At 38.1% G+C, this 16,827-nt stretch overlaps 1 protein-coding gene across 1 annotated transcript in view; it reads left to right on the top strand.

The window, feature by feature from the left end:
* The window catches only part of SYNE2 (spectrin repeat containing, nuclear envelope 2), a 366,194-nt gene that overhangs the window by 89,586 nt on the left and 259,781 nt on the right, over positions 1-16,827 (top strand). The window contains exons 18-26 of the mRNA XM_006864568.1: positions 865-1,038; positions 4,883-5,041; positions 5,325-5,498; positions 8,120-8,254; positions 12,194-12,352; positions 13,697-13,902; positions 14,029-14,119; positions 15,290-15,411; positions 15,805-15,931. Of these exons, the coding sequence (XP_006864630.1) occupies positions 865-1,038; positions 4,883-5,041; positions 5,325-5,498; positions 8,120-8,254; positions 12,194-12,352; positions 13,697-13,902; positions 14,029-14,119; positions 15,290-15,411; positions 15,805-15,931 (1,347 nt within the window). The remainder of the gene's footprint in view (positions 1-864; positions 1,039-4,882; positions 5,042-5,324; positions 5,499-8,119; positions 8,255-12,193; positions 12,353-13,696; positions 13,903-14,028; positions 14,120-15,289; positions 15,412-15,804; positions 15,932-16,827) is intronic.

Here is a 16,827-nt window from a genome sequence, read left to right as displayed (position 1 = left end):
AGCTGGTGGGTTTGAACTTTTGGTTCATAATCCAATGCTGAACCTACAGCTCCACGCTTAGCTAGGAGTTAGGAATTACAGTGCATATTTTGGGTAGTATAAATCAGTCCACAATAATCTGAATTTGTACATTATGTTTTTAAAAACCATATTCTGATATATTAAAATATGATCTGATTAAAATAACTTTTAGAGTGTATCTCTCATGTAAAACTGTAGCATGTAAACCTATATAGAATTCTGAGAGATTATTAATAGGAAAAGGTTTACTTTTGTTGAATTTGATCTGGATTTTCTTCTTGATCATATTTTACAATGTTCTAATAGTTATATTTGAATGAAATTGTATGTGACTTTTTAGAAATGTGTTTATAGATTCAATACCTGAAGTTTATAAGTTTTAATTTTCTTGTCTATAAAAGGGAGACAATAGTATCTGATAGGAACGATGCTATAGATATGAAAATATATGTAAACAAACCTTTTAATCTCTAAAGTGGTGCTCATTATGGGAGAGTATTATTGCTGTCCACTAACTAGATCTTAAATCATGAAAATAGACTGAACTAGTAGTCTCCCGATAGTGGTGACGGTTATGTGCTGTGGAGTCGATTCCGACTCATAGTGACCCTGTACAGGGTTTCCAAGGCTGTAAATCTTTACAGGAGCAGAAAGCCTCATCTTTCTCCCACAGAACAGCTGGTGGTTTCAAACTGCTGACCATGAGGTTCGCAGCCCATTTCGTAACCACTATGCTATCAGAGCTCCTTCTCCCAATAGTAAGATATTTACATTCTTGAAATGGAAAATAATTCGTTGTATCAACAGTTCCATTTTTTTTAGTGATAACTTTGAATGTTATAGGCTGGAGAAGAACATGAAACAGAAAATGCAGAGTTCACAGAGCAACTAAAACTGGTTGAAGAGGTTGACAAACTCTCCAGCCAGGTGGGAGTCTGGGAGGCAGAAGCCAAGTCTACTTTGGGTCTTCTTCTTGGTCAAGATGACGTGGACACACCGACAGAAGAATCTTTGCAGGTATGAGTGTGTACAAGTGTGAAGTGGACAGTTTTCTGCTTGTGGATTTATGTTTTAGTATAAATAAAAGTATGAAAGTAAATAGCAATAAACCTATAGTTTCAATCTTCTTTGTTAGAAGTTTTTAAAATGGCATGGTTTTTCAGTCCTCAACTATTTGCTGTGATTTTGCTTAAAGACAGAATGATAGATGAGAAGACCACTATTAATACCTTATGAGTATAAGCACTTGAACTAATATCCCCAGTTTGTAGAATGGGAATTAAAATATTTTCTTGCATCAGAGAGCAGTGAGATATTGAATCAATCCAGTCTTAGGTTGCTCAGTGCTGTGTGGGTATAAGGGATTAGATGATCTATGCTTTGAAAGCTCAGCCACTGAGCCCCTCTTCCCTCCTCACTTGATGGAGGGAGAGTGACTCATGTTCTTGTAACTCTGTTAATTCTCTGCCAGTCACCTCTTCAAAACCCAGTGAGGCAAGAGGGTGTATTAATATCACTCAGTTCCTTTGGGAAAGAAGTTAACGACTGAGATTTGTACTGAGTTTCAGCTCAGCTATAAAATTGCAGAACATGTTATGGTCACAGGATGCGAAGTTTATAGAATAAAGGAGTATTTACATAATTTATGTAACTCTGCATTTCTGAAAAGTGTCTATTTCAGCATTTTGTGTTTACAAGAGTGATCATTTTCATTATTAAAAAACAACTATATACACTTAAACCTTGTCTTGTGCCAGTCCTTTTTTAGTTTTCTTTTTTGTATCCAATTATTTGCTGAATAAGCTTGAGTTTATTTTAGTGAAAGAAATGTAATATTTTAATAAGACTTTCTAAACATTAAGAATGACCGACCCCTCTTATAAATGGTGAGCATACAGCCATCCTGAAATATTTCTTTTAAGGAAGAATCAGGTAGATCTCTATTGGATTAAGAGACTGTATAAAGATAGATTGTTAAGTAAGAAATGCATGTTATTGAACAGTTTGGTCAGTGTGATCCTATTTGTGTTTTTTAAAAGAATTGCTATTTTATTTCTTTTATGTTGTTAAGTGCCGTTCAGTCGGTTCAACTCATAGCGACCCTGTGTAGGGTTTCTGAGGAGCGGCTGGTGAGCTTGAACTACTGACCTTGTGGTTCAGTCAAACTGAATATCCATAGAAAATATCTGTAAGGATATACAAGCAACTCTCTTGGTCCTGTAGTATTCCCAGATCCTAGTGCTCTACCTGGCACTTTTGTTAGGTGCAGTCCAGTTGATTTTGACTCATGAGTAGAACTGCCTCATGGGGTTTTTCCGGCTGTTCTCTTTACATAGGAAACCCTTGTATCCCCATGGCTAAGAGCTCAGCTGCTAACCAGAGAAGTTGCTGGTTTGAATCCTCCAGCTGTTCTGCAGGAGAAAGATGTAAAGATTTACAGCCTCAGAAACTCTAAGGGACAGTACTACTCTGTCCTGTAGGATCGTTGTGAGTGCAATTAATTACATGGAGGCAGATGTGGTTTCGTTCTTTTTTAATTATATGTCAGTAGGTCATCAAGTCTTTCTCCCTTGGAGCTGCCAGGTGGGTCTGAACCACTAACCTCTTGGTGTTGTAGCAAAGTGCGTAACTATTACACCACCAGAGTTTATTCCTGGTACATACCCAAACCAAGGTCACTGCCATCAAGTTGGTTCTGACTCAGAGTGATGCTGTGCGACATAGTACAGCTGCTTCACGGGGTTCCAAGGTTGTAAATCTTTACTGAAGCAGACTGCCACATGATTCTAACACAGAGCATCTGGATTAATAGCCCAACACTGTAACACTGTGTTGTCGGAGCTTTTTCTTGGTACATGGCGGTGGTGATAACTGTGTGCCATTGAGTTGGTTCAGACTCACATCAACCCTGTAAGTCTTTATGGGAGTAGAAAGCCTCATCTCTTTCTTGGAGGAGCAGCTGGTGGGTTTGAGCTTCTGACCTTTCAGTTAGCAGTCCAACATGTAACCCACTGTGCTACTTGGGCTCTTTTTGGTACATGTTGTTGTTGGTAAGTGCCATCAAGTCATTTCTGACGCATAGTGACCTGTGTAGGGTTTCAAAGGAGTGACTGTTGAGTTTCCTGTGTAGGGTTTCAAAGGAGTGACTGTTGAGTTTGAACCACATACATGGTAGTTATAAAATAAATATTTCTTGAATGAGTGTGTGAATAATTGATTCAATGAGAATTAGGGGAATGAGGAAAAGAACTTTGACTCTACATGCTTGGGCTCCTGGTATAGCATTGTAGGATCAGTGCTGGACTGCTAACCAAAAGGTTAATGATTTAAACCCCCAGTCACTCTTGGAAACCCTATACAGGGTCAAGTCATTATGAGTCTGAACCAACTTAAAATGTACTAAGCTTGAAAATACCTTTCTATTTTAGTTTGTTTTTATTATACCAGAACTGGTCGTGGTTGTTATTGGTGGTGTACTGTGGAGTTGGTTCTGGCTCATAGCGATACCTTGTACAGGATTTCCAAGACTGTAGATCTATGGGAGCAGAAAACCTCATCTTTCTCTTGTGGAACAGCTGGTAGTTTCGAACTGCTGACTTTGAAATTAGGAGCCTGACTCGTAACCACTATGCTAACAGATTGAGTCATAATTTTGTAAAAATGCCTAAATGTAGCTGAAAACTGTTATTACATTATTTTATTTTCACTTTTTTGATCGGCAATTGACATATGTATTTGTTGCTATGAATGATCTGTTCTTACAATTTCTGAATTTTCTTTAGGATCTTAGTGTATTTTTAATGAATTTTTAAGCTTTTTAATCTTGATCCATCTTTGACATTTAATTTGTTTATATCTCATGAAAGACTTTTTTGTTTGTATAGTCATATCTATCTCTTCTCTTGTGTCTAAAAAGGTTTTCTACCAGATCCAGAAAACAGATCCATTTTCATAGGCAATTTTTTGTTTTTGTGGTTTCCAGTTCATTACAAAGCATTTCAGTTGATTTCTGAGACTTTACAGAACTAGAAAGCCTCATCTTTCTCCCATGGAGCTTGTCCTACAGCACTTCCAGGGATATATATATCTTCATCTGGAATTTATTTATTTTTGTATGTTGTATAGAGTATGATTCTAAAAATATCATTTTCCAGTGTGGTTTTTTGTTTTTTGTTTTCAGTAACATTTATCTATCAACTATGAGTTGTTGTTGTTATGTGCCATGGAGTTGGTTCCGACTCATAGTGACCCTGTACAGGGTTTCTGAGGCTGTAAATCATTATGGGAGCAGAAAGCCTCATCTTTCTCCTGTGGAACCACTGGTAGTTTCGGACTGCTGACCTTGCGGTGCCCAGCCCAATTCGTAACCACTACACTACCAGAGATCTGAGTTAGAACAACTTAATTATAAGATTTTTACTACCCTCTCAGCTGCTGCTGCTGCTTTTTTTTTTTTTTTTTTGTATTGACATTGTGTTATTTTCCAGTATTTTATTCATGTGCCTACTTTTTTAGAGATTATAAGAAAGCATGTTGTTCAGAATCTGATTATATTAGATAAAATTTCTAAAGGAGCCTTAAAAACAAGTTTTCTTGGAATGCAGATCTGTTTTACTTTAGGTTAATAATTAGTGGATTAATGCACTGGTTCTGCAAAGTCGGTGTGAATCACAAGGTCAGCAGTTTTAAGCTCACCAGCTGTTTCTCAGAAACCTTATACACGATAGTTTTGGGCTGGAACTGACTTGACAGCACTTAACAACAATTAGTGTTTACGTTTTCCTGATTAGATTATATAGTTTAATGTTCAACATATAATCAGGGTGGTTTATGATGAGCTTGCTTCTGTTTGTTTTAATAGCATCTTATTGCCAAAGGGTCTATGTATGAAGAGCTTGTGGCTAGAACTGAAGACACTTTACAAATGGATATACAAAATATTTCAAGTCAGGAGTCTCTTCAGCAGGTTCTCACAGCTGGGCTTCAGACAAAGATTCAAGAAGCTAAAGAGAAAATCCAGGTCTCTCTTTAATATTTCCTGTTTTTTTTTTTTTAACTGAATAATCAGTAGGAGGGTGAAGATGGGGTAATAGTATAGCAGTTTACTTGGAAATATTTTACAAAATATTAATTTTTTTATTATAACTTATTAGAAAATAATTTAGAACATATTGGAAAATATAACAAATATAATATTCTCCTGTCTAGTGGATAAATGACTTCCTACTAAAAGGAAATATTCTTTGGCTTAGCAATTTTCTAAGATTTTTCTAAGAAGCATTGAGAATTTTGTGTCTCTACAGATCAATATGATAAATCTAGCGGCAGTGCTGAAGAATTCAACTGATGTTTCACCTGAATTGGATGTCAGACTGAAGGTGGAAGAATCACAGAAGGAACTGGAATCATACATTACTAGAGCTGAGCAGTTACTTGGGCAAAAAGAGAGCAATGGTGGACTCATTTCAAAATATAAGGTGGGAATCTTTTCAACCATCACATGTAAGATTTTTTCCATCATCTATCTCTCTTACTTGGACTCAGGATATATCCATCACAGCAATTATATAGCAGAATTACTATCACTTTTGCAAATTTCCCAATATTTCTCTGGATTTTTTAGTTACTAAATGAGCATAATAATTCTGGCCATTTCCCTCTGCTACATTTGTTTGAGACATGACATTAAATGAAACTAAAACTTGTAAAGGAATTTTGAATAGTTCAGATTCTGTGCATGAGAAATAATACTGTTGGTTTTAATAAAAGTTACTTATGGATGCTATCCTAGTTATCTAGTGCTAGTATAACAGAAATAAAAGGAGGTGGCTTTAATAAGCAGCAGTTTATTTTCTCACAAGTTGGTCAGCCAGGAGCCTGAATCCAGGATGGCAGCTCTGGCACAAGGCTTGCTTTCTTTGTTAGCTTTGGGGAAGGTCCTTGTCTCTTCTGAGCTTCTGCTCTTGGGCAGTCTTCATGCTGCTTGGCATCTCTTCCCACTTCTCCACTTCCTCGCTTGCTTGTTTAATCTGCTCTTCTATATCTTAAGATATAAAATCGACCATACAGGAACCCTGCCTCATTAACATAATAAAGACAGCTCATTCCCAAAGGAAACATAAAGGCAGGCACTGAGGTTAGGATTTGCAACACAATTTTTGGTGAAACACAACTCAATTCATAATATAGGAATCCAGTTATGTTGCTTTTGTATAGAAACAGTTACAGGGTAAGTTTTCATGGCTTTGTTCAGCAGTTGTAACAGTTTAAGATATAAACCAGAGACTTAACTGCCAATTAACACTGAGGAATGTGCTTGAGAGGATATGTAGCAAAGGTAAAGGTTGGTGGTTCAAAGCCCACAGCCGCTCCTTGGAAACCCTATAGAGGATCTCTATGAGTTGGGACTGACTTGACAGCATTCAACACTAACAGCAACATTTGGTACTGCTCCCACACCTGTCAGTGGAGGCTGTGTGTTGCTGTGACACTGAACATGCTTCAGGGGCTATTCCAGACTAAGATAGGCTACGAAGAAAGGTCTGGTGATCTAGCCAGTAAAAACCCTCTGGGTCAATCATCTTGTGCATGAAGGTCACCAACTCCACAGCTAGCAGTAACAAAGTAAAGCAAAACATTTTCTTTTGTTTATTCACTTACCATTTGACACATGTATTGAACAACTGAAATGAGCAAGGTATTTTAGAGGAGATAAAGATGAATTAAGGCAGTAGTCGATATGAGATGGAACCCACTCCACGGCACACCACGAACACCACCACCCACCTGTTGCTCCCACCTCACCTCTCCTTTCTCATCAAGTCCTTCATGTCTCTTCTGGCCATAACCCTATTTTGCCATTAGGGATTGCTGACCACACCGAACCCTATTTCAACTATTTCATCATTGCCATTTTTACAACTTTAAAAGCCTTCTCACCTGGTTGGTGTTATCCTTTTTGCATTTCGTATCTCATAACCACCAACTTTGACCAATACACATGTCTTCTTTTCCACTTTTATGCCCTAGTTGCTGAGAGTATCAAATGGATGTTATAGTCAATGACTCTCTGAAATAATGGCTGCAGGATTTCAGGGGTGATTGGCCCAGGAAGGGAAGAAGGGAGAATAGAGGCTCGTAGGCTCCTTCACTACCAGATGGAAAAGTTGGAGATATTTGTTCTTGAACTGCTTCTCTCTCTCTGACCTGTCTTTTTTTTGGGCTCTGTTATTTAGTGAAGTGGTAATACTTTTACAGAAGAAACAAGATCCCTGCCCTGCTAGGTATTTATTTCCCTGAGACCCATGTAATTGTGGGGAAACCCGGGCAGTGGGAGCTTTCTGCCAGCATAGAGGGCTGGGATAGCTCACTAGGTCATAAATCTAGCAGCCTGCATGGAAGCGTGGGAGAAGCTCCTTTTCTGCAGCAGGCCCATAGTCAGCATGTAATGAGTGAGTGAGTGAATTTCCATCCTTTTTAATTAGAGGCACTCTTATTTGTGCATTTCTTACCATTTTTCTGCCTCTTTTTTACATCTGTTTCCTCAGTCATTAGATAGTCACATGTCTGCTAGGTAAGGAGCAGACACATTGCTGACAACCCTTTCCATTGCTGCTGCTTACCTAGGGTGGGATTGCCAGTGTGGATGGCATTGGGCATACCTTTGAAGTTGAGGGTAAGGCAGTACTGCTTCCTACAGTATAATGACATTTCTATTAACCTTATTATGAACGTTAACCTCTAATACCTGCTGCTGTGTTCTCCATATTGTATTGCTTGTGAAGTATGGTCTTCTGCTCCCAATTAGAGAATTTTTAAGCCCATGTTGTCAATGGGTCATTACCATGCACAATCGTTTTGACCAAAGGAGTAACAAACCATTTTGAATAGTGTGAAGAGACCTTTAACTGTGTCGTTTCTCCTCCAAGTAAATTCAAGAGATGCCAAAGGGATGATAACCTCATTTTTCAAGAGACGTTTCCCTTAAATCCTCAAGTAACCTCCAGAGAAGCCCTTCCCATTTCTATTTATTTAAAACTGACCTACCATAATTTGGCAGTAGAAGATAAGATTTCCATGGTTTTGTTTCTTTTTTTAGGAGGCACTGATCATTTTTAATTCTAAAAGTCTTGCCAAGTATTTGAATGCCGTGGAAGACCTGAAAAATAATGTAACTGAGGATGTAAAATTGTCTTTGGAAGAAAGGAGTAGAGATATCGGTGTAAAATGGGAGGTAAGAACATGTGTATATATCTGGGACTTCCGCTGATCTGGGGCCTGATGGTCACCAGAGTGTTCTGGTGTCCTCACTCCTTCCCGCCTACTGTGTATCCCAAAGGAGCTGAGTCTTGCAAGCTGTGATTCCCAGGCTAGGCTCCCACATCATCTGATTTCTGTGGGAGTTCAGCCAATGATAACAATAACAATAACAATTATAGGATGATTCGGGCTTGGGAGACTAGATGAGGCTAAAGGATTTCTCTTTATTGCTCTCTCTTGGACATTGTCTCTGGTAGAAACTGTGCCTTTGCTTGACTCCTGCTTCTATAAGACAGACTTGCCATGGTCCCAGCTTCTGATGGGCAGCCCTTCTCCGTGGACTCCACTGAGTCTCTCTAGCCCAAGGGTGGTAGCAGCTTCCTTTTGTGATCGCTGGATTGTCTGTCTCGTCTTTGGTATCTCGGCTCTTTCATCGCTTGTATACTCAGTTCCCAACATTCGATTCCCTCTGCGTTAGATATTTGGAGTGTCTTGTGTTTTCCTACTTGGATATGACAGAGATAATACTGACCTATATACAAATAAAGAACTTCATAATGAAATAGGTACAGGATTTGGTGTCAGACAGACTTTGCTTCAGCAGTCATGACATTGGGTAAGCTTCTTGACTTCTAGGAGCCTCACTGCTAAAATGGATGTAGAACTTGGCAGGATTGTCGTAAGATGAAGGATGATTTCTAGAAACATCTACTACAGATATTATGCTCAGTTAATGATAGTTATTGGTGTGGCACTGTGGATTAATGTGCTGGACTGCAAAGTTGGTTTGAACCACACCTAAAGAATAGGGAATTATGTTCTACATCTCTCAGGCTGAAATAGCTACTGGGTTATTTGGAATTATTCTGTACAGATTTGTCTATTCTCCCTTCTATTTATTCTATCAGTATGAACTCATGACGTTGTTTTATACTTTATAATCTAATTAGGAGCCCTCGTGGTACAAAAGGTTATGCATTGGGCTACTAACTGCAACGGGACTGTGCAGATCCACTAGATGCTCCTGGGGGTCTGCTCCCATAAAGATTTAAGTCTCAGAAACACTCTAGTTCCACTCTATCCTATAGGGTCCCTATGAGTCAGAATTGACTCGGTGGCAGTGGGGTTTATAATCCAATTGTTATTGTTAGGTGTCATTGATTTGGGTCCAACCCATAGTGACCCTGTGTACAAACATCGAAACATCACCAGCCCTGCACCACCTTCACAGTTGCTGCTACGCTCAAGTCCACTGTTAGTACCACTGTGCCACTCCATCTCCTTGGGAGTCTCCTGGGGTTTGGTTTGGTTTTTTCTGTCCCTTCACTTTATCAAACATGATGTCCTTCTCCACGGAATGGTCCCTCCTGATAATTGTACCAAGTATGAGAGACCAAGTCTGGCCATCTTTGCTTCTAGTCGTCCTTCCAACACAGATTTGTTTGTTCTTCTAACAATCCACAGTACCCTTAATATTCTTCTGCAACACCATAACTCAAATGCATCAATTATTCTATGGTCTTCCTTTTATATACACACATATACATAAACTCCGATACTGTCTTATTATTTTGTTGTTCGAATAATATAAGAAGACTGTAAATGATTTTAAGTGGAATCAGTGTGGACCATTAGGAGCCCTTTCAGCTGACTCGTGTTTCCTTTTGATGTACCCCCATTGTTGTGGCTGAGTACTTTCTTTCTTTCTGGCAGTGCAAGATGCTTATCTTGTATGTTTCCTACCTCAGTCTTACAGTCATTCACAGTCATCTTATAGTTGATTCTCCAAGAACCCCTGCTTACTTTTATTGGAGCATGGTATTAGAACCCTGGGCCCTAGTATGGCACTGTAGGTTAAACACTGGGCTGCTAACTGTAAGATCAGCGGTTCTAACCCACCAGCCACTCCTCAGAAACCATATACAGACAGGGTCACTATGAGTTGGAGCAGACCCAACAACACTTAACAAAGACAATACCATTAGAAATGTAGATCTGATCACTATCTGTGCTATTTGTTAATATGTTATTTCTTCTAGGCTCTCTTGACTGACATAGCAACCTGTGTATACACCCATATCTAAAAAAAAATTCAGATGCAGCCATCTATATATTAAACCATAAGTTCTTATTAATGTTTTCAACTAGAATTCATTATCACATGGGTCAATGTAGCCTCCTTCCTTTGCTTATCTACCACCTTCCATTACAACTGTGGCCCCCACCATCCACCATTCATTTACTTCATTGTTCAGTTCTGGTAAACATGTATCATGGTTTCAGAACTGTTAGCTGGTGTCCCGGAGGAAACAAGTCTTTCAACTAGAATACAGTTCCTGATGTACAACTTTTTTGCTTACAGACTACTCATTTCTCAAGTTACTTAGATCATTATCTTCTTCCTCTAACCCTTTCAGTGAAGTTGTTTCATACAGAGATTCTTTGTAATACAATTGGATTCTTTTGTTACATTCTGCATTCCTCCATGGGAGCTTCTGAGTTCCTCACTATTTTTTAAAAAAATGATATACATTAAGTTTGATTCTTTGTGCTGTCAAATTCGCTGGGTCTTGACAACTGCTTGATGTCTTTTGGTTACCATTATATTTTGTAGATATATACCATAGTATTTTGTAGAATAGTTTCACCAACTAGAAAAATCACCTGTAGTTTACCTATTCAAGTCCACTTCCATCTCCAAACCCCTGGCAACCTTTAACACTAATCTGTTTACTGTCTGTATAGTTTGTCTTTCCCAGAAGGACATACTTGGAATCATATGTAGCCTTCAAGACTTGGTTCCTTCCATTTAGTAAGATGCATTTATGTTTCACCCCATGTCGTTTCTTGATTTGATAATTTCTCTTTATCACTGAAGAACATTGCATCACTGATTAATATTAGAGTCCTAGTATGACATTACCGCCACTAGCCACTCCTTAGAAAGTCTATACAGGTTCACTATAATTGGGAATCAACTCAACAGCACTTAACAACAGCAGTATTGCATTGTGTAGATGTACCACTGTTTGTTTATTCGTTCACCAAATGAAGGGCATCAAAGTTGTCTTCAATTTTTGTTGTTTATAGATGAAGCTGCTATCAGTATTTGTGTGCAGGTTTTTGCATGGATTTAAGTTTTCACTTCCATTAGGCAAATATCTAGGATCAAAATTACTGGATTGTCTAGTATATTTGGCTTATAAGTTATGTCCAAACTAATATTGCAGGTGACTGTATTATTTTGAATTCTCACCAGCATTTCATATTGTCAGTTCTTTTAGATTTTAGCTGTTCAAACAGTTGTGTGTTGTATTTCATTGTTGTTTTAGTTTGTAATTCCCTAATGGAAAATGTGATGCTATATATAGACTAAGCACTGGATGGCTAACCACAAGGTTGGCAGTTTAAGCACACCAGCAGCTCCACTGAAACCCTATATAGTTGGAATTGATTTGACAACACTTAACAACATTAACAAAATGGCAAATGCTGTGTACATCTTTCCGCATGCTTATTTTCCACCTGTATCATCAACTTTGAGGTCTGTTTAGATCCTTGACTGATTTTTAAAATTGCATTGTTTGTTTTCTTATTGCTGAGTTTTAGCAGTTATTTGCATATTTTGTGTGAAAGTCATTTAGTGGATGCGTTTTACCAATATTTCCTTCCATTCTATAGCTTGTTGTTTTATTGCCTTTCACAAATAAAAACACATTTTTAGTTGCGAAGGAAAAAATCGCGTATGGATCTCGGATGTTTTGAAACCACATCCTCCCCAAAGACATGAGGATCGATCAGAATGCCATTTAATCTCTGTGGATTTCCTGTGTTACTTATATTATTGTGTTTTCAGTAAAGACTTTTCGGTATATTCTGTTCCATGGTTAATATGTGCCTTTGTTTTTTGCAGTCTCTCCATCATGAATTGTCTTCATATATTCAACAACTAAAAATAGACATTGAAAAAGGAAAACTTAATGAGACTATTTCAAAACTTGAAAAACAAATAAATAAAGAAAAGAAACGAATTCGCCGAGGAAGGACCAAGGGTCTCGTAAAGGAACATGAGGTAGAAGAATCTGTTCCCATTTAAATGTTATTTTGCAGTTTATCTTAATTTGCCATGTATGTTGTTAGCCTCAGGTTAATATGCTTTGAAAATTACTTCAGCCCTTTCTAATCTCTGGGAATTATCATGTATGCAGCCGAATTTTAGCTCAGGTTTGTGCGTCTTGCTTTTTGAGAACTGAGAAAAATTCAGCATTGAGTTAATATTTCATGATTTCCCATGCTTAGCTCCCTGTTCTTAAGACTGGTAACAAATTTGTTGACCATTGCTGAAGTACCCATAGTTGTTCTTGCCAGGACACCGTGACCCCAGAAGCATGGTCTTTGTGAAAGGTAACAATTCAGGATGTAAGGACCAAACCAACTGGGGCAAATCTAATGATCCCCTTTGGGTCATCATCCTGCTGGCAGTATGATCACTCTTCCATTTCGCAAATAGTTTTAACTTTTCTTGCCTTGGCATGCCCAATACCAGTCTTTCTTGCTTCTCCTTAGTATTTTTTTGTTTTTAGTATCCTTGACACATTTTCTTGTTTTATTTTGTTATCTTTGACTAATTTTAACCTTCTTCTTAGTAATTTTGTCCACTCCAGGGTTTAACTGCCTCCTCTATATTGATATGGAATCCCTGAATGACACTAAAACTCAACAAAAATGAGTTAAGCACCCCACTGCTAGCTGAAAGAAAGACAGGCAGCTCACCGACTTCTTAAAGCAGAACAGTGATTCACCACAGTATTCATCATGCTATATTCTCATTATTTGTGCATCTATGTTACCAGATTGGGAATCCTTTTAGGGCTAATTTCCTTATCTTTGTATCACTAGTGCCTGTTAGTAGACCTGACAAACCAGGGATTGCCTATAAAAGTCTGTTACAGTCATGGGCCTCTGTTAGTTTGTAATCCTATGGAATACAGACAGTCCCTAAATTAGGAATGTGACTTACATTCTGTATGTGTGACTTACAACCTGTAGTCTTAGAAATCAACTTTGTAAATCCGATTATGTTAAAAATCTGAGGTTGATAACAATGGTTCCTGGTAACAAACAGGTGTTACAGTGTGACCCAAACTTTTTTTTTATTACTGTAATTATTATGTTAAAAATCACTTTAGTGTATCTGGAAGTATTTCTTTAATGTTAGTTACGCATAACAAAGGCACACTATATATAAAGATGTATATGATGTTAGATAATAACCGAAACTCACTGTTCTATTTTAATAATGTTCAAATTTGACTTAAATTCACCTTGAGGAGTGGAACTCGTTCATAATCTGGGGGCTGCCTATGATCATGTAAACTCATTTGAAACACATTTCTGCCCTTTTTCCTTCACTCAGGCTTGCTTTTCTGAGGGCAGTCTGTACCAGCTTGATCATCACATGGAAGTCCTGGGGGAGCTGTGCGAAGAACTAACTTCACAGAAGAGTCGACAAGAAATAAAGAGAGTACTTAAGGATTATCAACAAAAGATAGAGAGACTTAGGAAATCCGCTTCTGAGATTCATATGGCCCTACAACCTATGGGAGGCACATCTAAAACCAAGTTAGTACTTCAGAAGAATGACTGCTTCTTTAGAGAAAACCTTTATGCAAAGCTAAATGGCATAAGCTTTATTTGGTTTCATTTTTTTCCCCTTTACTTTGGTATGAACTTTTGGTTCCTTCCTAGGGGGACCACGAACACCTCTGAGAATGGAGGAAGAGATGCCTACAGTGAGGTGCCATCTGCAAAATCAGATAATCAACTATCAGCTGAAAAGGTGTTGTATGTGGCTAGTGTATTTTAGAAGTAAACCCAATGAAAAGCTCTAAGTACACAATAATCCATTTCTCATTAAATACTGGTTTTTATTATCTGACTGTTTTCATTCACTGAAAATTCCCACATACCATACAAGGATGGCTGCTTTTCAAAAATTTGAGTGCAATGCTATAGCAGCCTACTTTTATCTTTTCTCTGATGGTACAAAAGGTTCTTGGAAAAATAGTCCATTATGAACCATTACTATTGGAGCCTTGTGTGGTGCTATAGGATAAGCTAGTACTGGCCGGCAAGGTCAGTTTGAACCACAAGGTGGACTGTTCAAACTCACCAGCTGCTCCTTGGAAACCCTATACAGGGTCGCTATGAGTCAGAACCAGCTCAGAGGCACTTGATAACAACACACTAGTATTGAGGGTAAGAGAGACTCGGCTTAATCTGCACTTAATGCCTTAGCTGCGTTGAGATAAAACAGTCCATTTTTCATTGTCTTTCTCTCATGGTAATGTATTTTACCTTCCCTTGAAATTGAGATTTCCAGATTCTTGGAATCAAAGTAAGTGAACATTTGCTGTATATCTTAACCTAGATGACCAGTTTGAGCATGTAGGGAAGGACTGAAATATATTTGTTTTGTTTTTTTAGTGATTCGCTTCTCTGCTTGTTAGGTTTGTAGCTGTCCAAAGTCCATGACCATGTGCTTTGGAGCCTGTCTGCCATAATGGGTTAAGCATTGGGCTGCTAACTACAAGGAAAGTGGTTCAAACCCACAAGCCACTCTAAGGAAGAAAGATAAGGTGGAGTCCTGGTGTGGTGCTATAGAATAAGCACTGGACTGCTCACCACAGGTTGGCAATTCAAAGCCACCAGCTGCTCCTCGGAAACCCTATACAGGGCTGCTAAAAATCAAAATTAATTTGAGGGCATTTAACATTGTGGTCATAGGCAGAAGCAGGATGTAGGGGCTGCTAGTGCTCTTTTACTGTCTTGCATACTGGTTAGAATATGAGAGACCTAGTCTAACCCAGTGTTGATCTGTGCTGAGAAACAGCTAAGAAACTCTATCTCTGGTTTGGGGTATTAAAAAATTAATGCTATAGCCTTGTAACATAAAGCGATGGTCAGGGTACTGAATATATCATGGTTGCTTTGTTGCATATTTTCTTAGACAATGGAACCAATTGAGAATTCTAACCTGGAATCACCAGAGTTAAAGCCTCATCATGAAACAAGCATCACAGAGAAGTCTGAAAAGGATTATAATGCATCTATAAATAGCTTACTAGAGAGGTAAGCAGTCCTGGTGTGGTGCCTCTGTAGAATAAAGCACTGGACCGCAAGGTGGGTTTGAACTAAAAGTCCATGGTTCAAATTCATCAGCTACTCCTTGGAAACCCTACAAAGGGGTCACTGTGAGTCAGAACCAACTCGACAGCACTAAAACACAACACACAAAAGACAGGTAAACTCTTAAGCAATGGAAAAATATACCTAAAATCTTTCATCAATGCAAACATAATTTAATATGTCTTTGCTTTAATTTAGTAGTAATATTTTATGTAGTTAAGTAACTTAAAAAGAGTTTTCTTGGGATTTTCTCATGCATAATTGATAGTAATTTTTGATAAGTTTTGTCTTATGTTTAAAATGAAGTAACTGCTTTAATTTTTTTTTTTAAAACAGATATGATACCCACAGAGAAAATCTTGAACTACACCTGCAAAACAACAAATTCAAGATTACTTCTGACTTCTCTAGTGACAAGGAAATGAGTAGTGATTGTTTACAGGATAAACTAACAGATCTACAGGTCATTGCTGAAAATGATTTCTGTTTTTGTCTCTTTCATTAGAAAATTATACTACCATGGGTATATGCTTAATCATGTTTGCTGAGGTCATGTGTGCTAGAAGTTTCTTTGTTGGGTTGCTTTTCTTGTGTTGCTTATCCCAAAAAGTCATTTGCTTTCAAGTAAGTACAAAATCTAGGAAAGTCTTTGTTTGAGGTTCCTAATCTATTTATCCTGCTCTATTTTGATAACTCCAGATGTTAATGCTTGCAGCATTTAAATTGTGTTAAGGGTAAGATAAAGGCTTCAGATAATTTGGTTAGAAACAGTGTGTTTGCAGGCAGTTTCAACCAACACTTCCTATGGTCTTTCAGAATTAGCAATACATGAAAAACCATGACTTCCAATATTTGTATCAATCATTCATCATACTGACCAAATTTTCACATTGTCTAAAATTGCAGTGTACCAATTGTTGACTACCGGGTGTTGGACAATGAGGAAGGGGCAGGAGGCAGGCAGTGGGTTTGAGGGGAGTTCACTTTATGTAATAGCTCATCATGCTGGAGAGCCTTCAAAGGAAGTGTTGAACTTAACTCAGGAGCTATAGAAAAAGACAGTCTCTCCAGTGGTTGCCACAAGAATTGTAAAGTGATACAAGTAGCTGTCTTCCTAATTTTTAAGGTTATCTGTGCACTGCAATACAACATTCTCGCAGCTTTCGGAGTACACTAGCATGAACCCTCACAGCAAACCCATCAGGTCTGGAGAAAGGGCCATAGGTGGTTCCTACAATTCTTTCTTGTGTTGTTTAGTTTCTTTTTATTAGGAATATGTTACCATCTGGCTTCTCTTCCATTTTCCATCTGAATAAGCAAAATTTATGTGTCAAAGTGTGTTGTTCAAGTGATGGATTT

The sequence above is a fragment of the Chrysochloris asiatica genome, unplaced genomic scaffold (genome assembly GCF_000296735.1).
Source record: "Chrysochloris asiatica unplaced genomic scaffold, ChrAsi1.0 scaffold00067, whole genome shotgun sequence".
NCBI lineage: Eukaryota > Metazoa > Chordata > Mammalia > Afrosoricida > Chrysochloridae > Chrysochloris > Chrysochloris asiatica.
This window is presented reverse-complemented; position numbering and strand designations above follow the sequence as displayed.